Below are 24388 nucleotides of genomic sequence, written 5' to 3'. Positions count from 1 at the left end.
TGAAAACTAACACATAAAAATCGCATCTATCTCGAGTGTTTGTCTGGTTCAGAACCAGACAAACGTGCTTGAGATTGAAGAGATCATTGCAGTCAGTGATAGAGTTCAGCTGAAGCTTAAAGCAGGGTTAGGGCCTAAGTATCTAAAATATTCTAAGGTCTAAGCAATGTTCACAAAAATCTACGTGAAGGGCGTATAAAATCTCAAATGGTTTTAGTTTGTTTTTGTTTTTAGTACAAGAATTTTAGCATGTAAGAATTTCATCAGAGAATTTAATTTAGATTAAATACCAGCCCAGCTGAATTATGGAAGCATATAACAAAGACACTTTGGTGGAATAATAATATTAATAATAATAATAATAAACTGTTCATCATACATGCTTTTGTCTTTGTTTTAAAAAAAGGAAAAGCCATTTCACAGTCAGTCTGCAGCTCTCTTTACAAATCTAAGATATGAGTCGGGAAGCTTTTGTTGTCCTCTTCAAAAACGACCACAAGAAGAAGATCAAGAGCTTTCTCTTTCCACAAAGATAAGCTCCTCAGCTCCACAGCAGCTCAGTCATGTCGATGATTCGTTTCAATCGTTTTGTGTAAATGTTTTAAAGTGGTTTCACTGGCTGTGTAAACACAGCGACACATCATCTGGTCCTTAACGGGCGAGCGTCGCGTTCATTTGGACTTGGATCAAGGTGAAACTGAAGCCACAGCCGAAGCAGAGAGCAGAGATCCTGCGGGGGCAACAGCTAACGCTCCTCTATTTCCAGTGTGGAAGTGTTGCTGATGTTTGTGGTCCTCTTGATCCCTCGGAGGCCCTGAAATAGAGTGACAAGCTGTCGCCGTAAATACTGGGCCCCGATGGGGGAGCGTAATTACTTCGTGATCCTATGTCAGCTTTTAGGAGCCTTCGTAGCGTCCTTCACTTTGCAGGAGGAATCTCTTTCCATCTATGGGCCGGGTGACGGCATTGCCTCTCGTTTTAGTTGAACCGTCTGACCCGGTCCAGTGGACTTTGACCTCACTGATCCATGCTCAAAAGCAGGGCCATCTATGTTAGGAATCATATGAAGGGATTTGAGAGGGGGCAGCGAACAGAGTCCAGGTCAAGACTCGGATTAGTTGCGGACAGTGTTGGGGGCAAAATCCGTATGGAGACAAACAGGTGGGCTGCATTCTTTTAGGTTTTTTTTTATTTTATATTTTAATTACCCCAAAAACAACGTTTGCTAAAAGACGCCTTATTCAAAACGCTTCTGTCATTGCTAACTTTGATTCAGAAGGTAGGAGGATTTTTGTCGTAGCATCACAGAGCAGGGGCCCTAACAGAGAGGGCAAAGCAACAACATGGAATATGATTAGAGCTGCACTAAAAAAAAAAAATGTCCAACTTGATCACCCCTAACCAGTGTCCAGGCAGCTAGAAAAGGAAAAATATATATTTTTCCCAATCAGTAAAGACATCATGCATCACAACTACCAGGTCATACAAGGGCTGACAGAGACTAAAAGCTATTTAGTAATTTTTGGTTCACGACGGCCTGGGAAATTTCTGGAGTGCAGAAAGCAGCAGCCCATTCTGATTGGTGCATCTCTAATTATGATGTGTTGAGTCTGAGGTTTACGTCTCCATTTCAGATTCTCAAACTAAACAGCAGCCTGGGTTTAAAGCAAGAAAAGAGGTGGACGCATTGCTGCAGCACGGGGAACTACAGCAACGTGTGCCTGAAGCTCACACCCACTCTGATCTTTTCTCCTGACCACCTTCACCGCTTTGAGGCTCAATACCGTTTCCAAGTTCAAACAGCGAATACTGACCCACTCTCCTGGTACAGACTGAAGTTGTCATGGAAACATCCTTGACCGGTGCTACCGATTGCCCAGAGGGTTGTTTGAGGTCCAGCCTGGGTGGAGGAGGGGGTTTAGGTCTGTTGCGTTTGTTGACTCTAATGGGTCTTGGCGTCCGTATGGTCTCCTGAGGGCAGAGGGCGACCTCGCTGCCATTCCTCTCCAGAACCTCCTCCTGGGAGACCAAGATGTCATTGTTACCGCTGTTGCAGCACGGAGGCTCTGAAGAGCATGGGTGCGAGCAATGGCCCAGGGTGGACGCCTGCAGACTTGAATGACATTTCCCACCACTCCCGTGCCTCTTCCTGAAACTTTCTATTTTCTCAGACTGGGCCTCTATATCTTGCTGAGTATTGGATGTGCTAGGATCTCTGCAAGTGGAAGCCGTACCAGCAGAGAGGAAGCAACGCTCCTCTTCAAATATTTTCTCAACCATCATCTTCCTCTTGGTGTTGTGCTTCAGCGATCGCTTGACGGCCCAAATGAAATCCAGAACATCGAGGAAAAGGGACAGAGCGGCCACAGCGAGCATGAAGTTGAGCATAACCGTCTTCTCTGTGGGCCTGGAGATGTAGCAGTCCGCCTGGGTGGTGCACGGAGCGTGCTGGCACAGGAATCTCCTGGGGATGTGGAACCCGAACATGTAATAGTGAGCGGCCCCAAAGCCGGCTTCCAACAGCGTCCGGAACAGCAGATGGAGGATGTAGGCCCCCGCGAAGCACCGCAGCCCCCCTCTCTGGTCAACCGCCAGTGGCACCTTGTTCACACACATCTTGTTGAACTGCTCTTTGTGGACCTTGAACAGTTGGAAAGCTTTGGCATGTCCGGTTGAGTTCAGAGCCACAGAGAGAGCGTTGGACACCTTGTGGATGACGTAGATGATGAAGATGATGTAAGGCAGACACAAGGTGACGAGCTGCACCAGCCAGAAACGGAAGAGGGAGACGGGCGAGAAAAGATCATAGCAGATGTTTGCACAACCGGGTTGGATGGTGTTACAGACGAATCTCTCCTGTTCGTCCTGGTACAGAGGGTATCCGGCAAAGATGAGAATCAGGACCCGGAGGAAGATCATTACAATGAGCCACACCTTTCCTGTGAAATAAATAAATCACTAATCTGAGAAAAAACACAAATTTTGAAATTACTTTATTTTAACCTAAAACATCCAGATTGTTTAGGCGATATAAAGACAAGAGGAATCAACTTACCCATCAAAGTGATGCTGTGACTGACAGAAATAAAGAGGACCTCAGAGACACTTGATTCTACCATGGTTACTCGGCCTAATGCTCTAAAAACTCTCAAAATAAAGTTGAAAATGTCCTGCTGGTGACACTTCACTCTACATTTCTCAACTGATCCATCTTCCACCTCTACCACTCCTGCCAAAGGTCAGCTGGAGCGTGCGCTCCGTCCTTAAGGTTGAAATCCTTCCTGACCCGACTCCAACGAACTGACAGTTTGACAGACCAAATGACGCGCTCCGTCTTACTTCTTCATCTGCCCTTTGCAGCCAACCGCCTGTCGCCAGAAAACAGAAGACAGGAGCACGCTCCATTGTCGGTCTATTCTTAACACGTTTCCAGAAGCACGTTGCCGTCCTGGCATCGCAGAGATATTTTTGTGCTGTTGGCTCATTCTTACATCAAGCCTCTTGGCTTACTCGCTCCAAATTGGACTGGTCCTGAGATTTCGCGGACAATGACAAGCACGCTCACATTGACTCCTTCATAATCCTGGAGGAACTTGGTGCAACATAGATCAGTCACGGAGCATACAGGTATGCGGACTGTTTAAATCTCGCTCATGAAATAAAACCAGGTTTTAAATTGTTGTTTCCCTTCAAGTGACGCTGGTCTATGGGGGAAGAAGAATTAAAGCTGCTTCTTGTGGGTTGCACAAGAAACAAAAGTGTAATTAATCATTACTCATATGAGACATGCTTGTTTTAGGACCACTGTTCACTAAAGACAGTCAGAAACAATAGAGGTCTCACAATTTAAAACACACATGTGGGAGAATTTGAGTTTTCCTAAAACTGACAAAATTATGAAAAAAATTATTTTATGAGATACCTTATTGAATAAATATCTAAATGCCAAATCAGACAAACTTCCATTTCTAGAGTCTCTCATAAGGCAGAGTTGTCTCACCAGAAGTTAACTGCACTTTTATTGTGTGTGTATGTTGCTGCAGTTATGAGACACATCTCACAGGCTTTAATTATGAAAGCTCTGTGGATTATTCCACTCGCAGTTGTGAGTCAGGCTCGGCGCAGTTCATTTAAATTCAGTCTGGGACTTTAAAACTACAACTGACGTGAAACAATGTGAGATTAATGTTGTCTTGGTCTGATTTCATCACTTTAATCTAATCTGTTCCTTCAGATCAACGCTCCACTCCAACAGGAGGAAACGGGCAACCCAACTGTACTTGCATGCAGTTGGGTTGCGCACAAAAACGACGTCGATGGTCGGGAGAAAGAAAAAATAATATTCGAGACCTCATTGTGGACACTTGACAAAACGTGATTGTTTTGCAGGTACCCCTTTGTCTTTAGATGATGTTACATCTAAATCAAGCAAAAAAAAAGTACAGATAAAGTCAGACAGGAGGTTCTGCAAGAGTAGATTTGCTTTAATTCTTGCTGCATTTTCTTCCTAAACATTGCTTCAGAGGAGGAATGGAGACACAGAAATCACAGTTGAAAACGCACAGAAAAGAAAAGAAAAAACAATTTGGCAAACTGAGAACAAGAACAAAAGCAATTTAGACTCACTGGGACACACAAAACAAAACTACAGAGTACAATTCACTGAAAATGTCCATTGATGAGAGGGGATAAAAAGAAAAAAGTTCAGATACAGTAGTGGACTGTTAGCGTGGGAATTATGATCGAAAATGAGCATCTCAACACAAAAACATTTGAAACAGAGAGGAATGAAAGTAAAGAAAAAAGGTAACTCTATGCGGAGGTAGAGCTCAGTGCTGTGACACTCGTCTAGCGACCAACCATCGCAGCGCCACAACCCCCCACAACCTTCACCTTGGAACTCAACAAAGCCGGCCACACGGCAACAACGCTCAGTTCTTGGCGTTTAAAACACCGGGGCCTCAACATATGTACACACACATATGAAATAAATACAATATACAATCTTTGAGGACAGTTTGAGCAACTCTAGCAACATCACTTTCCTACAGACACTTATATTTGGAGGTCAATCAAAGCCTCACGCAAACCCTTTCAAAGAGCAGACTCCTCGTTAACTAATGTGCAAGTAGACTGAGAAAGAGCAACACACTGGAAATCATCTTCCTTCATTTCTCCTCGACTTTGGTTCGGTTCTTTCCCTTCTCACTCGTGGAGGTCAGACGTTAATGACTGACTGGTTCCTTAGCGGTTTGACAGACAATGGAAAACGACGCAGTGGAGGCCGTCAATGAAATGCGCATAACGTGGAAAGTACAATACACTAGTTGAAAATGAAACTTCTTCAGACCTTTGTCTCTTAGAAAAAGGCAATAGAAACTGACTGCTTAATATTTAACTTTTTTTTTAAATATTATGTTATTTCATTAGTAATATCACGAAGGAATGTGAGTCCAGTTGATCATAAGGCAAACAAGCACTGGTGTAAAGAAAAGAGAAGAAAGGGTTTCTCCCACAAGTTCACCAATACTGTCGAACGAATAGAAGTATTCAGTCCGTAGCGTCATTTTTTCTTTTTCTCTATTTGTTCTCTACGAGAAGAAGAGAGGTGTGAAAAAATACTGACTCTATCCAGAAAATATAAATACTTTGGAATCCGGAAACTGACAAAAACAAGTCGAAGTTTATTACAAAATGGATTAAAATATTTGGGCCAAAACAAAACTTTCTGTTTCAACATTTCTTAGTTAGTTTGTGACCGAAATGTTTAGATCAGCAACATTGCTTATTTATAGGCTAAGCCAAAGATAGCTACATATGTAGTATCAGCTAACTACATATGTAGCTAGCTGAGAAGGTGATAGCTTCTTAGCTAACGATACCCCGCTACAGAAAAGTCAAATTAAAATGTGAAGTATACACGACGCAAACTATGGTATTAATTAATACAGAAGACAAATAACACTATTTACGTCAATTAACATGATATTAGAACAAGAGCGGGCAAGAATACTGAATGAAAAACAAAGGAAACTACGTAGCTAATGCTAACCATTGCTAGATAAAACTTGTACTGAAGTTAATTACTATATGATGCCATATAATTCAACTTTTTATGTTGTGAGCATCAAGCAACTATTACCGTAAATAACTATTATATTCTACATTAATTAATGTAGAATACAGGAAATAAATTAGCTCGCTAACAACAGAAAATTGAAAGGGCAACTGAAATAAATGGAGAAATACCAACTTTACATTACTCAATATTTGGTAATGTATAGCTTTCACTGTCGTTGACATTTACACTACTACATTTTTTTTTTTTTGACAGTTTCAGGCCTCAGTACAAAATAAATGAAAACCAGTTGCATTTGGCAATGTGGTTCAAGAAGTCTTTTGGAAAATGTGTAAACGTTTGGTGAATATTTAGTGATATCAACATACCATTCACAAAAAGTAACACATTCAAAGGTGACAGATTTTAATTCTGCAAAAGTTAACAAGATAGACAAAAAAAAAATCTTGAGTGGTGTGTCCCATTTTAATTTTAATACTTCACTTTTTTTTTCTTTACTTGATTTGTCACAGGAGCACAAAGTCATACATACAATATTCACTGCCTCCCCCCTCCATAAAAACTGATATAAATATTCTAACATCACTCTGCTGCCTTTTTTTCCTGTTTTTACAACACACTTTTTAGTGAGTCTAAAAGTCTTTCACAATTTCACAATTTATTCACACTGTACAAAGAAAAGTCTGAAAATTTTTATATATATTTTATACAATTTCTCATTTTCTGAGCAGTGTTTTAATCAGCGCTAAATATTTTGCTTTTATTAATTTTGGTCTTCATTAGACCAACAAAACCCCTGAAGAATCATATTTAAGTGGCTTCGAAATGTAAATTCCATATTGTGCCATTTCTTTTTAAGACGGAAGAGCCATACAAAATAGTGAAGCAGAGAAACTGAATTTGTTCTCGTCCTGATAGAGAGAGAGGGGAAGAAGTGTTAATTACAGGCACCACAGGTCAGGACAATGGCAGTGGACACAACATAAACTCTACAGTATGTCTCGCATTCGTCTTCAAGGCAATCTTCTCCAGAGTGCGTATGCTTTTTATCGTGTTCCATCCGAAACGCAGAGATGGACTGGATATTGCTTTATTTGATAGAGCTTGGTGAGTTTCTGCACATGGAGGTTGAATTGGCATTTCCTGATGAGAGATTCTCAAGGTAAAATTTGATCTAAACGGGTGTGTGATGAATTCTCTGGACGAATTTAGCCAAATGACCACAGTTTTAATAAGTACTCAGCGGGTTAGTTTGGTGATATGTAGTCTACTGAAATGCATCACCTCTGCTCTCCACCCAGGCAATGGAATGTACAATCTTTTTCTGAGTGTTTGATGGGAATGCAAAAAATAAGAAATCACAAACATTGTGAGGAAATGTGTCTGTATGAGGCGTAAAATGATGCTCCAGTGAAGGATTTGAATTAAAGAAACGTAATCAGCCTCCATTAATCAGATGTACAAACCAGTTGAGCTTCAAAGAAAACTATTAAAACTCTTCTGCCATTCTTTTTTTCTCCCCCTCTTGTGTCTTGCTATTGAATTGCTTTCCAACTTTCCAGTCTCTCAATTTATCTCCATTAACCTGCTTTTCTCCTGCAACTTACGTCTTCATTCCACATCTTTCAGCTCAGTTTGCTTCAGGCAACCAGTGGGACCTTTTATGTACAACAGTCAGGGAAAAAGGCAATCTCACTTGTCAAAGTGCCAGTCTGAATGGAAGTTTGTGTTGTGTGGGTGTGTATGTTCCAGACAGACCCGCCGGCCTGCAGTCGGCCGACCCGCTCACCTCCCTGCTTTTCAGGCAACATAATGGCAAAGGTCTATTTTCTCCTCTGATCCTCTGAAGGTGGCCAGGTGTTAAGAAATGATAGCCGGACACCACCGCACCACCGTCAGGTTGTCCGCGCTCACCGATCGCTTCTTGGCCAGTTTCCTCACGTCCTTGTACTTATCGCACAACCGTGCGATGGCCTGCGAGACGAAACAATAAACACAGAGAGTACTTGGACTGCTTATCAGAATACTTGCATGTCGAGATCTCTCGAGAAATTGGATGACGATCGGACAATTTTAGGTTTGATCCTCCTACATCTTTTTCCCCTCAAACAGTGAATGAAACCAGAAGTGTACCCGACAACACTCATTGTTGTGATGACCTAAACTCGGCTTTTATTTTGTTTAGTGCAGCAAATTTACTGCATAATCTCCTTTTTAAACTTTACGCCTCCAGTAACGGGACATTTGGGAATGCGTAGAAGCTGAATTTTACAATTACTAATGATAACCTTTGTTATGCAGCTGCTGTTTTGATGTTGCCGGTCACAGAAAATATGTAAGAATTGTAAAATTGCATCTTTATTCTGCTAATAGTTATAGCTAGGCCATAATACTCTGTCACAGGAGTGACTGAAATAAAGCCACTTTTTAAAAACATTTTCTATCATTTTCAACCTTTTTTTGTCTTTCTTTCTTCTTTTTTAGTAAAAAGAGAAAAAAAAGATGAAAGTAGGAATTTATTTTGTTTTTAAGTGATATTGCCCTGCCTTAAACATAACCAACAAAAATGTCTTTTAATACATTTATAAAAGAAGAATATCATTATTAGTTACTTAGGGGGAAATTGAAATATCAGTGCAACAAAAGAACAAAAACCAGAAAAACATAAGACCTGTGTAGACAGGTGGTCCTCACCTCTAGTTTCTGGGCTTTGTCCCTGCTGAGCGGCTCCAAGGGAAAGCTGAGGTTGTTGGCCTCAGCCAGGGAGCGCAGGTCGAAGTAATACTTGGCGTAAACGCTGGACGGTACGTTGATGTTAAACTGCAGCAGCTCCAGGAACTGACGCTCCAGCTCGTTCCTTTAGAAGACAAAGGAAACAAAAAATGTCTTGTTAGGAACGCCTTCTTGTTCAAGCAAATTAAAATAATCATTATGTTGACTTCTGTCCACAAAGAACCCCAAAGACGGCAGAAGTCCGACTGAAGTTGAAACTGATAACTTTGATAACAGGCAAAACAAGCTTTGTCAAATATCGAACAGAATGCTTTATAAGTAAACGCTCTGAGTGTTGTGTATGAGGAGAATTAATCCCAACTCCAGATTATGTTTTTGTCATGCACACTCGCTCCTCGGCAGCTTTGCGATCCCTTCTGCGCTGCGATGACAGCAGCTTTCATCTGTTTCTCCTCGGTCGTGACCGACTCTTTTCTGCTCTGTGGCTTCCATCCACCTCGCCTTCTTTGTTCCTCGCCCACACACATTTCAATGCTCACAGCTAAAATTAGACTCCATTGTTGCCAAACTCTGCCTAATAACGCTGCTTTGGTTTTCTTCTCTTTTGTTTATTTTTGGATTGCCCTGCTCAACGTTCTCCATAATTTCCCAGCAGCAAGCAGGTGGAAAGGGAGATTCAGAGGTCACATAGGAGGAATTTTGCAGCATAGAACTGGTCTGATTCTGAGTCACTGTCTGGTAAACGCTCAGCTGTATTGTCCGGAGTCAACTCCAGACAGGTGGATTGTGGTCACTTCAGCCCGAAGACGAGAATAGACCTCCACCGGCTCAGCAGAATGTGCAGAGGTCAGAGGTTAATGGGGGGGTAGAATGTCCATATAGCATCATTTGCACCATCAGGATAATCCTGCCAAGATTCCATAGGGTTAAAAAGCCATGTAGGATGTAAAGGATATGAGGTTTCATGGCTGATTTGAACTTAAGTAAAGTCTTTTTTTTTTTAAATGTTACATTTAATTTCTCCACAGAGCTCTTTATTTCAATGAGTACACAGTTTTTATCCTTGCATCAAATTTTAACCAAAGAAGAAGGAAAGCAATTCATTGTTTTTCAATTTTTTTTAAACCAAATTATGAACAAATCATGGAGCAATGTTGCAATTACCATCTGAAAGTGTGGAGGTTGATATCAACCTCCACACTGACGTAGCCAACCAGATGTTTATTTGCCAAAAATTGGAAAAAAGAGTGTTTAAATGTAAAAAACTGTCCTTAACATAAATTATAAGGAATACTAGAGAAAAAAAAAACATGGTTTGGACAATTATTTTACTTTTAATCAACAGTGTACCTACGGTTTGATCTCTGCTTTCATCGCCTATTCTATTATGCTGTTCAAAAGGTGACCCGCGGCTGAGATTAGACAGAAACAAAGGGAAATCTGATGGTTTTCTATGTCTTTTCAAAGACTTACATGTCCTCTACTGTGATATCCTTGAGAATTTGGCAGTAGTCAACATTCCACACCGCCTGGTCGTCCCAAACTTTGGAGGCTAAGAGGATCGCTCCCAGCACGATGCGCTTCCAATTGGCAGGGCAGATGTCAATCTCAGCATAGGTTAAGAGCCTTTCCAAATAAACCTGAAACAGAGAAGGTTTTCTGTTTTTAAGATCAGACAAGTTAAGACTCATCTTCCCTCATAAAATTACTTCATTTTAACAGCTTCTATGCTGCTTTAGAGTTTTTCAGGCCCCTAGTAACTCTTCTTCCTCAAAGATCCAGCCTGGAGCTTCCTCATAAAATATCCATGCCAATCAAAGCACCGCATGTCTGTGTTCCTTTCCAACTTCAGTAGGTTCACACACTTCCCACAGGCTACACCGCTCCTATAGGGCCCCAGGATAAAGCAGCGCTGATTCACTGGATCACCTGATCATTTTGTTAGAACCAAAGACATTGGTGAGTTGAAATTTAAACACAGACACAGATCAAAGCTGGATTCCTTTCCTAAAGGAGAAATAACGTGTTTTTTAAGCGGAGCAGACTGATACAATCTGAATTATTCATATCAGTCTGTTTTCACATTAATAATTTGCAATTTTAAGATATAATTTGGAATATTCCAATCTTTCTTAATACTGTTAATGCAGACTCAGACTGAAATACAAAATGGTCCTTCAAAGGGGCAGTATCATGTATTTTCCAGGCATTTAATGACATTTTTGCAACGATGTTGTCTTTAGTTGTTATAAAAATGCTACATCTATCAAACATGACTTAAAATAAATATGACTTCATAATTTAAAGTCTTGAAATTGGGCCTCTGCTTCTTTAAGAAACTCCTTCTCTTTACAAAAAAAATTGCCTTCAAAAAGTCATCACAAGAGCACTCCCCTATTGATTCTTTTATAAGGCTTTTACCAGGCTGATAACTAGTTCATTTAATGAGATCAACAGATGTAAAATTCTAACAGGTGTTTGCTAATTGCTGCTGGCTAGTCTGAAGGAGCTGAGTGGGGGAGTTGCGAGCAGGGTTGCTCTGTGAGGCAGAAGGTTGGGAGATCGGAAGCTGCCGCTCCGAGGAGGAGCTATGTCTTGAAGGCGGAGCTAGGTCCAACCAGGCATTTTGCACAGCTGAATGGTTGCCACGGGAGATGAAAGGATTCTTCAAACATGCATGACAGAATCAAAGCAACACTCCAGCTATTTCTTTGATGAGGTAAAAACATTAGAATTTGATGCAAAAGAAAATAAAGAAGTTGACTTTATATAATACTGTCACTTTAAGGAGTCAGGTACAAACCTGAACTTTGTATTTTTAATATTATTATTATTATTATGGTTACACATATGTACCTCCAAAACAATGATACCGCATGGTTAGGAAAACAAGAACTGTGATAAGGAATAGTATAATTTTGCAGTGATGTTTGAACAGCTCAGGTGGCTAATTAAAGGAATCCTGCCAGAGGGGGGTTTGTGCCTGCAGGGGGTGTCAGTCTGGCCTGCTGTAGGTCAGACACCAGCAGCAGGCAGGAAGCCCACTGAAGGAAGCCCCCACCCACCAGTGAAATGAAAGCCAGACCCCATGCTGGCTCACTCGCAATACAAACAAACACATGAATGAGCACAAATGGTTTATGATGCTACGTGATCATAAAATCTCATGTTTTATGCAGATATTTCATCCTAACATCTGCTGGAATCGAGTGTGAATTGGTCTCAGTATCACTCGAATAAATAAAGTAGTTTTTTTTCTCTGCTTCAGAAAACCCAACAATAGACATAATCTCGTTGAATGCATCAGCTATAAAACAGAATTTGCAGAAAACATAGTGATATAAACACTTGAACTTTGTCACTCTTTTGTTGTACTTTTGGAAGACACTGCAGGGGAATATTATCTGTACATGATCCATTTCTGCTTAGCACAGGCCTGCTGGTTGCTCTTGTCTTCTGCTTTTCCCATCTTTTAATGAAGCCACTAATCTCTTTCCCAGTGGAGCAACAACTACAAAGCAAAGAGAATCCACGGCTTCCATCTGTATTTTTCTCATGTTTAAGTCAGCTGAACTAACTTTATTACCACCAGCCAACTACTCTGTCAGTAACTGGTAGTCTTTCAGATTTTATATGGAGAAAGCAGAGCGTATGTATTTTTAAGCTATGTGTCGGCATTAGACACTTTTTTATAAATAGCCATGCAGAATAAAGCATGTAGATAGTAATAAGGCTTCCTAAAGTCCAGTCTAGAAATTAAATATTGTTACCACTCATTACATCAAGTAGCAAAACTAAACTCTTTACTTGATTTTAAGCTTCACAGATATAGAAGTGGACGGCTTATTTTTGGAGAAGTCAAAATAACAGAGAATCAGAAAGCAGCCACGACCCCTCCTAGTGTCAGTGCACATTTTGGCACCCTCAAGTATTTTGGCACCTACCAAAGTGACAATAGCACACTCGGCAGTGAGCTGCGCGGCGCTGAACAGCGTCCGGACAAAGCGATAGATCTGCTTCTGCTCAGGGTCGTATTTGTCATAATCAGCAGGAACCTCAGACTTCTGGAAACGGAGGAAGAAGAAGGAAAAAAAATCAGACAAGTAATATAAAAAAATAACCTATTTCTACCTCATCAGGTTTTTTCCAGTAGAAAATAAAATAAAGAATGCATTTGGCAAAGTGTCAGAGTACATTTTGAGAGTAAATCATTGCAAATGCTCTCAGATGGGAACAGATGAGAATGATCAAGCTGGATTCCTCAGATTTCCCCCCGTATTGTACTCATTGGTATTCATTTGCTGTTTGTTCTGCTGATGAATGCTGACATCGCTACGGTTTGTTCCTAATGGGGGTTTTGTCTGCAGCTGAGGCCGTACCGAGAGAGGATGCAGCTTCTCATCAAAAATGTCTAACAACATTCGTCCGTCGACGTCTCTGGAGAGAGAAAGAGAAGGAAAAACATCAAAAAAAAGAATGTAAAATCTGAGTTGAATAGCTATCTGCCTGTTCAATAAACCCCTTTATTAGCATTTATATGTTTTTCATTCCCACCAAAATATGATGAACTGAAACACCGGACTGAATCCAGAGAGATTTGTTTTTTCTGTGAGATTTGCATTTATAAATGCCTCAAGCAGGATTGACAAAGTTGGATAAATTGTAAAAAAAAATTATAAAATTCTGAATCACTCTGAATTGTGTTAGTGCTTCTAATTAGTAAAAGAACACCGGTCTGTCAAAGAAACATTTTGACAAAATTATTAAATGTAGAAATTTCAAACTTTCAGCTGCTTCCATTTACTACCGTTAATTTTTCCCCCCCACATTTTCCAAGAAGGAATGATGACATGCATCCTTTAATATGTGTTTTTAATGTTGGCTTTTTTTTTTTACAGGATTGCAACATGCATTGGAGAATTTAAAAAGGTAGAATATTTTCCAGACCTGTTTTTTATGTGGTAGTAGATCGCCAGGGCTACACTGCAAAAAACAAACAAACAAACCAACCAAAAAAAGGCAGATTAAAAATTATCTTTGCTATAAAGAAGCAGGAAAGGATAAAATTCTGAATATTTCTGTAACAGTGAGGCGAGTTACCATTTGATGGTGTATTTGAGGTTGGGCTGACTGACTGTGCTGTCGTCCAGAAATATGGTGGAACAGGAGCTGTACTTTCGTCTCAGAGGACCTGGATAATGCTGGAGCACATTTGCACACGGTCATACAAAATACGCAAACACATATATGTGGATTGATCAATATCTTTAAAACTATTCTGGGGAACATTTAATGGCTTTATAACAGAGATGGAAAGAAGTGCAGCTTGAGTGCTTTACATGGCTGCATGCATGATTTAGATTTATGATGTAGTCTCTCTTTAAAGAAGAATAACAGTTTAATTTCAAGTTGTTCAAATATGTTTTTGTTTATATATTTACAATATTACATTCCAGATTTACCTACTTGGATTTCTCAGTAATTGTGCACACATATCAAAAATATTAAATATGTACAACAAGGTAGAGAGGAACACACAAAATAACCTTAGTCACTTTTTCTTTTTTCTTTTTCACATTCAAACTACATAAAAAACATACACAAAAAAAACAATAACAAGGGATTTCAAACTGCAATTACAAGCATGTAGGATCTGTGAAATTCACAAATAGAAGATATCAGGACGACTGAATGGTTATTACTTTACCTTGTTTTCCAAAATGTGTGTGAACTTGCAAAGCATACAAGACATTTGAATTACAAAACGGGTCTTTTCTTTAGTTAAACAGTAAAACAAATGTGTGTTATTTCACTTACGTGGTTGATGTAAAGGCTCTTCCGCTTTTCTCGAACTGGAAGGAAAGATGAGAGACCAGCGTAAGCGCAATACCTCACCCCAACAACAGGGAGCAGCATCTCTCTAAAGTTCTCTTGTACAGATTTTTACCACAACATTTGAAGAACGGCTTGTTATTTTGTTGAATATTTTAAAAAGTAATTGTAAATTGCATTTTAATAAAACAACATAACAAAGCCTGTGCATGGTTTTTATTATGGAATTGAAATCCAAATCAGGTTTGATTTGATTTGGATTAGAAATAACCAAATCTGGTTACTTGTGTTGCCAATTTATTTCAATGGATATGTCTATTTGTTAGTTTTATAGATGCCCGTTTTGTTTTAGTTTTTTTATACATGATGGTGTGTAGCATGTTCTACAAGCGGCTAACACCAGTGTCTCACTTTCTGTATGTTTATCTACACTGTTTGACTGGAGGTGGAAGTGTTTCATGGCAACATTAGGCTTTCTGTAATATTAATCTGATACGACTACACCAATGTATCATAATATGTCAAACAGGAAACTGTTGAAAACGGCAATATTTAATTGAGAAAAACTGGAAACTGTGGCAAATCTTGTCATGACCAGCATGTTAGCAGGATAGTGAAAAAAATAAAAAAAAATTGGATCAGACAGTGACTCATTTTTTGTTTGTTTTAATTTTATTATTTGAGTTACTTGTTCTCCTGTTCTGAGGAGGGGCACTAACTGAATTGAAATCCGAAAGTGAACAAAAGATTTATACTAAGTTGCAACTTTAGTTTCCACGTTTTGAGCAATGAACCAACACTTAATTGGCTGAGAAAGACTGAGAAACAACCTGATTTAGAGCAACCCCTGGCACATATCGGCACAGGTCTGTTATGTGCCGATAATTATATAATGTAATTATACAATTGTGCTTGTAATTTGAGATTACAAGAATAAGTTTTACATCCCTGGCACTTTAAAGGTTGTGGTGGGAAAAACAAGAAAGATTAGAATTACCACTACACATTTACAGAGAGATGACCAAGTCAGAATTAATCTGCATAAGAGTAAATGATCTACTGTATTTTAACCTATTAACCTATTCCACAATGCTGAAACATCAAAGCTGAACACCAATCTGGAACATTGATCAACATATTTGGTGTAAATATGCTTGATGATTTTGATGACATTTAACAACATGCAATGTTTATTGCTTATTCATCATTGTTTATTGTATGGTGTGACGTAAAGCACTTTGAATTGCTTTGTTGGTGGAATGTGCTACACAAACTTGAATTGGCAATTATTTTCTTCTTCTGGTTAAACCAACAGATTAAACAATCATTTGAGAACCTATTGTTGCCATGATGTTGAGTGAAGAAGTGTAAGCTTGTAGACAGAAACATACTCTAAATATATAGAAGGAGGAAAATGACTGCTAGCAAAAGCAAACAGGAGCAGTTGGGAGGGAAAGTAGCAGAATTAGACACATGCGACAAAGTACTGAGGTACCTCACATTTCTTATCCCAGTTTTCTTCTGTATCTTACCTCTAATACAGTGGTGCTCTTATAGCAATGCACATTTTACACTGACAAGTCTGGAGTACAACTGGTTTAAGCAACAAGCAACAATTTTATTTTTATGAAAGAAAATTAAAACATGCATAACACATTACATTACATTACGGGGATTTTGGAAGTTTTGATCGGTCTAACTACAGTTGTACTCATGGACTGACATGTGCAGTGGAAGAAATGTACACACAAAATGACTGAAGTAGCTCTGCTCGAAACACAAACAACTACCTTCACATTCACGGCATGATGACGCATAACGTAGACAACATTGGCCAAAGAAAAATACAACATGAAGGCGGTACAGCTTTAGATACCAGGAAGGAGCTGTTCTCTTCAGAGTTAAGCCCGAACAGACAGTAAAGCAGGGCGGTGTTTGCCAGCCCTGTTGGGGCCGGACACACAGACGTGCTTACCTCGCTTGTTGGGCAGCAAAACTGAAAAACAAAAGTCCAAGTTGGCTTCATGCTTTTCGTCATGACAGATGTTCAAAAGAATATACACAATGAAGTCACAAATGGTGAGTCTGCAAACATCAAGGATGCGGTTTTGGTGAGGTTTTAGAAAAAGTTTTATTTAATTATTCAATATGTCTCAATCGGTTGATCCTTTCATTCTACAGAAATTATCAAGTGCTGAGAACAATGGCCTGCAGATCTTCCCACAAGAGCGTAATCATGGCCAACAGAGGAGTGAGGAGTTCCAGCACATAATCCCTGATCAATACACCATGCTCCAGGCAACAGGCTGCAAAGTTCAACTGGCGTTTCTCCAGGATTAAAGATATTAAACAGCATTAGAATACTTTTCACCAAAGTAAAGAGGCTGTGTTCGAATCGGAAGAAAATCTGAAAATAGCTACACAGAATGAGACAACAACAGTGTCTTTTGACAGTAAGGGTCCTTAACTATAGTTCTCGTCAGTCATTATTTGGTTGTGCTAAAATGCTTGGACACATTCTTGCTCCAACCCACCTGAGTTAAATAGATCAGTTACCTCTATAGCATGTCATCAAGTTGTGTGCAGCCCCCTTAGTGACTTGTCCTTTTGATTCAGGTGTGTTGGAACAGGAATGCCTCTACAGCATCTAGAGCTTGTTACACTTTTAGCAACCATTGTCAAGTCTCCCCAGATTGAGACATGACAATGGTTCTAGCCGAGTTGTGTGCGTCTCTCTGGGCAGTGTGACCCTCACTATGGGGGTGGATCATCAGTGTGTGGGACTTGTGGTCGACGCTCCAATGACGTCATTTTGATTGTGAAAAACTGGCCCTGGTTGGCCATTTTTCCTGAAATCTCTCTGTATATTTGTTCGTTGAGGTTTGCCTTGACAAATCGACACTGTATGTCGATTTGTCTTATGTTAGGGGAAAAACACAATCATGAGCATAAGTTTGCCATAATCCTGAACCATATAAATTGCTACAATTTTGTCGTAGATTGAAAATGGTGTTTGATTATTTTTGTAGACGTAAATCCACTGACAATCAATGAACACATTCTGCTGGCAATCAAATCGCTTGGCCGCAATATCCAACAAGGTCCGAATTGTACAGGATCCTGTACAGTACTGTACAGGATCAGTACAACACTGTACTGGTACCAAAAACCTGGTGATACCAAAGAACCAAAGTATTTCCAAAAACCTAACTAACCTGGTAAAGGTTCACTGGTGAAGAACCGGTTAAAGGCTGAAACTCATGCAAAACCATCACAGATGGTAAAATATGTTAACATGGCTAACTTGATAGCATATTGGCTTTCCACTAAAACCATAATCTCTGGATGCATTCCCTTAAAACCTCCCCTTCAGTTCTGAGTTTTCCTAAAAAAAAAAAGAAAGCCCAAAAGAATGACCAGAACAAACTTTCATCTTCTCTTTGTAAACTGATGAAATAAACTTCAAAAATGCATGAAAGTGGAATGTTCAAAATTATTAAATTTAATGAACAGCTTAGGAAATTTACTTCGAGGCAAATATGCTTTCACAATGGTTCACATTTGAAAATATTTTCTCCTTTTGTGATTTATGTGTGCTTAAAGATGGATGTGTATAAAATTTTACAGCAAAAGTCAGTTAACTTCCTTACATCATGCTATGCTAACCCAGTCCAAACAGATTGCTCTATGTATCCCAAACACGAATGCTTATTTGTAGATGAAAAATGTATGCAATTCATAGTCAGCTCAAAAAGTAGAGATATTTTAGATGCACCATTCAAAGAAATGAGAAGTCCCAGTATGGGTCACAACTTACCATCTGTTTGTGACTTGCTTAGAAAGATGGTGCTGGCTCGAGGATGATCTGAAGGGTTATATTCCATGGGCAGATCTGGAATTACAAAAAAAGAACATTTAAGTTCAAAAATCCCAATCCCACTTGGAATGTGATGGACAAACACAGTGAAACACAAAAAAAACAACACTAACATATTTTTACGTTGATTGTAAGAAGATTATATTTTTATTAATTTATTTGAAGACAAACGTATTTAACTTGGACAAACAAAACATGCTGCGTTCAAGTTCAAATATGAAATGAGCTCTCGGGATGAAGTGTCTACCTTGTAATGAAGTGAGCTAAATGAAAAGGTAATCTGTTAGCTGACAGTGTGCTGCATCAGTGCTGTGCTGTGAAAACGGCGGTTTGGAAATCGATAAACTCAGCAAACACAGCAGAGTATTATAGATCTGGGTTAGATCAACGTCTGCTGATCACACAGGAGCCGGCAGAGTAAAAGCAAAGCCTTCAGCAGGGAGATTTTATGAACTACAGGACTGGTGTGTTGAGATATACAGTAAAATGTCTGCGCAGGTAACTGCTCAACCTTATAGCTCTACTTTTCATAACAGTCAGCCAGGTACAGTCATTTTGCGATGCAAGACGGTCATAGCAACATTGTCGAGACAACCACCAGGGCACAGTGTTTTAGTTTATCAGGTGCTCTCTCCCAAGAAAAAGTATTCATGACATTTTTTACAACCTTTCATCAATTTCACTAGAATTCTAAACACGTGACCACAAGGCAGAACCTAATTGGCTGAATCTAATTAATGAATGTAAATATAGTGCAATTTGGAAACTGCAGAAGACGTAAGAGGAAAGGGGTCTCTTCATCCAGAAGGATGACATCCCCAAATATACAATAAATAAGTAACAATAAATAGGCTTAGATTGCTGCTGCGTCAAATACTTTGAGATTCACTTCAGTGTGCTTGTCAGTGAAACAGATAAAAATACAGACAGCATCAATAATGTTTTTTTAATACTTCTCATACTGTTTTCTATCTCTTCTTAGCTACACTGGTCTATTTCTTCTTTTTTTATTTAAATGTTGTAAATTCGTGCTTCAAATTCTGCTTTTAACTGTTGCAAGCACTTTATTTTTGTGCGACAGTACATGGACTGGATGGCTGTACGTAAGATGTTATTTATGAGATTAATAAATGTTCTCCTGAGCAGAACTGGAACCACTGGTTTAGATTTTTGTAAAAAGCTACAGACCCTGATGTTCAACGGTCAGTTTCTGTTTCCGTCACTGAATGTAACAGTACCCAGTTTTGTGTCCTACATTTCACCCTGATTAAAACCCACAAGGATAAGCATGGCGGAAAGGGTCATTTTATTTAGAAAATACAGGCAAAGTTGGTTAGTGAAACTCTACACTGCAATTGAAAAATCCATCTGGGTGTGGTGAGTTAATGTCCCTAATAGCACAACATTTGTTCAGATTCTCTAAAGATCCTTAGAAAATGTAACATGACCTACTTACTTCCAAGTCGTAGAACACCAATAGCGTCAATCACTACATTCTGCCCCTAGACGGTTTTACAGCTAAATTGAAAGCTAAATAGAAAGATGTCAGTGAGACAGGAAGGGTAAGACAGGGCTAATGCCTCAACGCATCATAGAGAAAGAGAATATGAGACAGATAACTAAGAAAGGCTCACAACTGGAGAGAGCAGAAAAGTAGGAAATGGAAATACCAGAATGACATGATTGAAAGGAAGCAGAGGATAAAATAAAAAAAAAACAATGTAAAAAGGATATCTACAGGTTTTAGCAATTCCAATATAAGACTTTTTAAGACCTTTTTAATGCCATCTTGAATGAAATTTAAGATTGTGCTTTTCACTCTCACAAAGGCTCTTTGTACTCTTAACCCTGTAGTACCAAACTTAAACACTGTTTCACACTTAGCTTCATATGGGTATGGCACTGCAGGTAACACACAAGCCATTGCCATTGTCTCCTTACTCTTTTGAACTTCAGTGTTTTTGAGCTGAAGAGCCACTTAAAGAGCCTCAAAGGGGCACTGATACATGCACAGGGATACACGCTGCTGTGATGTTGGCGGAATAAAGATGGGTGTGTAGGAAGGCATTAAGAGGGCTGAAAATGGGTTATGGATGCTGCTTTCAGAGTTAGTGACCTCGATAGTGTTGATGAGAGCATCCTTTCCTTCTCTGCAGCCAGGGTTTATAAAGTTTCCTCCGATTTCCAGATAGCATAGAATACATGCAGGAAGAAGACAACATCCACAGACAGGTGTGTCCCTGTCTGTAGCTGCTACTGGCAATCCCCCTTTATTTATTTCCAGCCTCTCCAAAAACTCCAACCCATTTTCTCCAACCTGGGGAGAAGAAAGCCCCCATCAACATCTGTTTCAGGAAGTAACAAGGAAATAGAACAAGGGGTGGTGATTGCATAGTGTGAGGGAAGCAAACTGAACAAAGAGCGGAGGGAACAGGTCGGTGTGGGGAGGAACTTCTACATTTAACAATTTTCACAGTTACAAAATCCTGTCAGGGTGAACAGCCATCACTCTTTGTGAACTTTAGTATCTCAACCACTGAAAAAATGCACAAGTGTAGATATCATATCCTGAGGAAGTCTATTCAACAGGCAAGAAAAGGTCCAGTCCCACACAATTTATATGAATAACAGAATTATAATCAAATACGGCTTCCAAGGACTTATTTGTGATGACTACATTACTCACACTGATAATGCGATTTCGATTGTGATTTTATGTTATGCAGCTCTAATTTGGACTTAGCATCTCAGATAAGCAATTAGCAAGGTTAGCAAGAGCAGCTGTGTTTCTATTACAGATGTACGCAAAGTGCCGATAGATTCAAAACTTTCGAATGACAAACTAAACTCAAATTTTGTATTCCTGAACAACTGTGATAGCGCCATAGTAGTGTGGCGCTATCACAGTATTATCACAAACCTCAGTTCTTCCCACAATGTTTTTGTTTGTTGTTTATATTTGTACCTGCCTTACTGATGAATAACAGATCAGTTCGAGACTTCTGAACAGTACTTTTATAGCATTTACACCAGATGTGCTGTGTTGTTCCCGGCACCATGCCAGCAGAGATCCTTCTGAAGACTTCAGTTTCCAACATCATCCTGGAAAGGACACCTACTGATGGTTTCTGGGTGACCTGTATGAGTGCCTGTGTCGGAGGATCCAAATGGTGCAGAGTGGCACTGTGCAGCTGTCAGCAACAGGCTTTCAAGCCAGGAAACCCACTAATAAAATACTTTGGGAATTGCTACGATTAATGCACCCAGGGCTGAATGGCTGAATTGTGAGTCTGGATGCTATCGTATTCGCTCCAGGCTCTTTCAGGTTTGTGCGATTGCTTTCAGTTTCTGAGCACATTTGTCATGGAATTAACTGATTAATTAAGTGGCTTAAGACAGAGCTTCACAAAGAACTAATTATGAATCTAGTTCAGAATTTCAAAAAAGCCTGGAAGCTGAAACCTAGTAAGATGAGAAACACAACAAATGTTCAAAAGTGATGAGAAGATGGGGAGGAAAAGATTCACTTATTCTACACCAGGGGTGCCCAAAACGTCGATCGCGGGGAGGTTTTGAATCGATCTCTGCAGCAGGTGACAAACTGAAGACCTCCAGGACGCGGAGAGCAGCACTTCCTCCTCTGACAGACTTATCAAAAATAGTCACTAAGATCCAAAACGTTTGTAGCTTCATTAAAAAATAATAAAGCCTGAAACCTGATATCGTAACGGACTGAACGTTTTTAACGTAATCTTTGCTCGGCTTGCGGGGCACAGGCGGTTGCCACGGCAACGGGTGTGCTTAATGATAAAGAGAGAGAGAGAGTGAAACGGTGCGAGTGGTTCTGAGTTGATCACCTGTTCGGGTTATTTTACCTTTGTTTTCCTTCGCTGTGGTTCATCACAGCCACTGGAGTTTCTGAACGTTCAATAAACGACAAACTTGGACTAATGACCTCGTTCGTTTGCAGTAAACGTCACAACCAACATCAAATAGGACACATATATTTGATTACATTTTAACAAACAAATGGCTTCTACCACAATAATTGTGTCAAATTACATTAATTATATCCCAAATTCAGAAGATTTGCCTTTACCTCTGCAGAGCTCTTTGGTTCCTCCTATCAGTCTGCAGTTTCGCATAGTGACGTCATCAAACCAAATTTCGGATCTACCATAACTGACTGACACCTGTTGGCCTGCAACCAGCTGCTGACTGAGAAACCAGTAACCTGCTCCCAGTGTCAGAATCTCACTGAGGAAGAAACTGCATTAGGTTTTCTATCACACTTTATGTTTCTGACCAACTGATGTATATTTGCATAGAAAATTAGTCAATAGGGTTTCATTTATAATTTGTGAGGTAGATCTCAGCCGGCTGGTGAGAGAAAAAGTAGATCTTGGTCTCAAAAAGTTTGAGCACCCCTGCATTTGATTATTTTAGTTCATTTTTATCTCCAAACAGTGTGCTGCAAAAGTTTGAACAATCGCAAACGGACTGATTAGTGTGAAAAGATGTTCAATATTATTTTATTTTAAACACTTATTGAATGCTGAAACACCTATTCATTGATATTTTAACAATTGAATTGGTTTTTATCAATGCAACCTGGCACAACATTCAGATTTTTGATCTGGGCCCAAATGGAAATGAGTTGATGTCCCTGACATAAGACAAGAGAATCATGGACTATTTTGACTGAAACAAGATCTTTGGAGGTGGAATGATGTCACACCGCCAGCAAAGGGATTCTGTGATGTCACTGGCGATGCCGCCTGTGATGTCATCAACAGCAGAATTCTATGTAACACAATTCTGCATATTTGTCATTGCTCGCAATACTACTGACCAGTTCAGACGCTCGCAAACTCCTTAAGATATTTTATCGACGATTTCATTGATAGTGTTTGAGAAAATGTCTCAAAGTGCAAGATCAACCATGATGGGATTTAATCCAAGGAGGGGAAACCACCAACACCCCCAAGGCAGCTGCTCTACTGCCAACCCTGATGATTTGGAAAGAGAGATCCGTAGACTGAACGGCCTTTTGAACAAGGAAAAGGCCAAAAGGCTTGCAGTGAGAGAGAAACTGGAGGAAGAGCTCCAAGAAATGGAGTTTCAACTCAAGAAGCAGGAGGAGTTAAAAGTTGGCTATTTTGATCAGGCCTGCAAAGCGAAGGCCGAACTGGAAAGGCTGGAGAAGTTCAGAGACGTGGAAGTCCTGAAATTTGATGTCATCGCTTCTCAGGCTCAGCTTGAAATCAAAGATATGGAGAAGGAGGAAATAAAGCAGAAATATGAACAAGTGAGGGTCTCCTGCTTTCACACAGTTGAAGCATTTATGGACGAACTACATGAAGAGAAAGAGAAGAATAAGGCATTGGAAGAAGAACTGAAGGAGCTCCAGAGGTCATTCCAGGAGCTCAATGCCAATATAATGCTGACTTGATAAAGAGGAGAGAAGAGACCAAGTCACAAACATTTTACGAGGAAAAGATTAGTGAGAAGCAGCGATTACTGGATATTGTGAAAACAGAGATGGAAACGATGAGGGTAGAAATGATAGGAAAATTGAGTCGATGCAAGAAGCAGAACAACTTTTACAGAGAGAATTGGAGGAATCTAAAAAATCGTATTATGATCTGACTTTGGCCCATGAGACGGAAATCGCAATCTTGAAACTAGACCTGGAGCGATGCCAACAGGACTAAGCAAGAGAAAGAAGATCATTTAGAAAACCTTGGAAAAAATAAGGAGCTGACTGAAAAACTGAAAGCCCAGAAAGAAAGTGGAGAGATCCTGAAGAAGCAAATGATTGAAAACAACAGATTTTATCTGGAGAAAGCAGAGGAGGAGAAGAAGGT

At 39.7% G+C, this 24388-nt stretch overlaps 2 protein-coding genes across 5 annotated transcripts in view; both read right to left on the bottom strand.

The window, feature by feature from the left end:
• Positions 1-348: 348 nt before the first annotated feature.
• On the bottom strand, positions 349-3793 carry gjd4 (gap junction protein delta 4). Its single transcript, XM_055037481.1, has 2 exons — positions 3056-3793; positions 349-2939 (listed from the first exon to the last, which is right to left on the bottom strand). The coding sequence occupies exons 1-2, from the start codon at positions 3117-3119 to the stop codon at positions 1729-1731; spliced, it is 1275 nt and encodes a 424-aa protein (XP_054893456.1). The 5' UTR covers positions 3120-3793; the 3' UTR covers positions 349-1728.
• A 670-nt stretch (positions 3794-4463) lies between these two features.
• ccny (cyclin Y) overlaps positions 4464-24388 on the bottom strand; it is a 77879-nt gene continuing 57954 nt past the window's right edge. Inside the window, exons 2-12 of one of the 4 annotated variants that reach the window (XM_055037477.1) lie at positions 18462-18536; positions 16620-16640; positions 14630-14664; positions 14520-14543; positions 13913-14013; positions 13760-13795; positions 13192-13249; positions 12757-12876; positions 10286-10452; positions 8774-8936; positions 4464-8053 (exon numbers count right to left, since the gene is read on the bottom strand). In XM_055037477.1, coding sequence (XP_054893452.1) covers positions 7940-8053; positions 8774-8936; positions 10286-10452; positions 12757-12876; positions 13192-13249; positions 13760-13795; positions 13913-14013; positions 14520-14543; positions 14630-14664; positions 16620-16640; positions 18462-18536 — 914 coding nt within the window. In that variant the 3' untranslated portion in view covers positions 4464-7939. The remainder of the gene's footprint in view (positions 8054-8773; positions 8937-10285; positions 10453-12756; positions 12877-13191; positions 13250-13759; positions 13796-13912; positions 14014-14519; positions 14544-14629; positions 14665-16619; positions 16641-18461; positions 18537-24388) is intronic. The other 3 variants (XM_055037479.1, XM_055037478.1, XM_055037480.1) reach the window with 3 other exon arrangements.

Source organism: Poeciliopsis prolifica, unplaced genomic scaffold, assembly GCF_027474105.1.
Source record: "Poeciliopsis prolifica strain line A6 unplaced genomic scaffold, Auburn_PproV2 SCAFFOLD012, whole genome shotgun sequence".
NCBI lineage: Eukaryota > Metazoa > Chordata > Actinopteri > Cyprinodontiformes > Poeciliidae > Poeciliopsis > Poeciliopsis prolifica.
The sequence above is the reverse complement of the archived record's forward strand: the minus strand, read 5'-3'. Positions and strand labels throughout refer to the sequence as shown.

Coding starts and splice junctions, on each gene's coding strand:
- gjd4 (XM_055037481.1), bottom strand. CDS start 3,119: ATGGTAGAATCAAGTGTCTCTGAGGTCCTCTTTATTTCTGTCAGTCAC. Junction 2,940..3,055: donor TCACAGCATCACTTTGATGG/GTAAGTTGATTC, acceptor TTTATTTCACAG/GAAAGGTGTGGCTCATTGTA.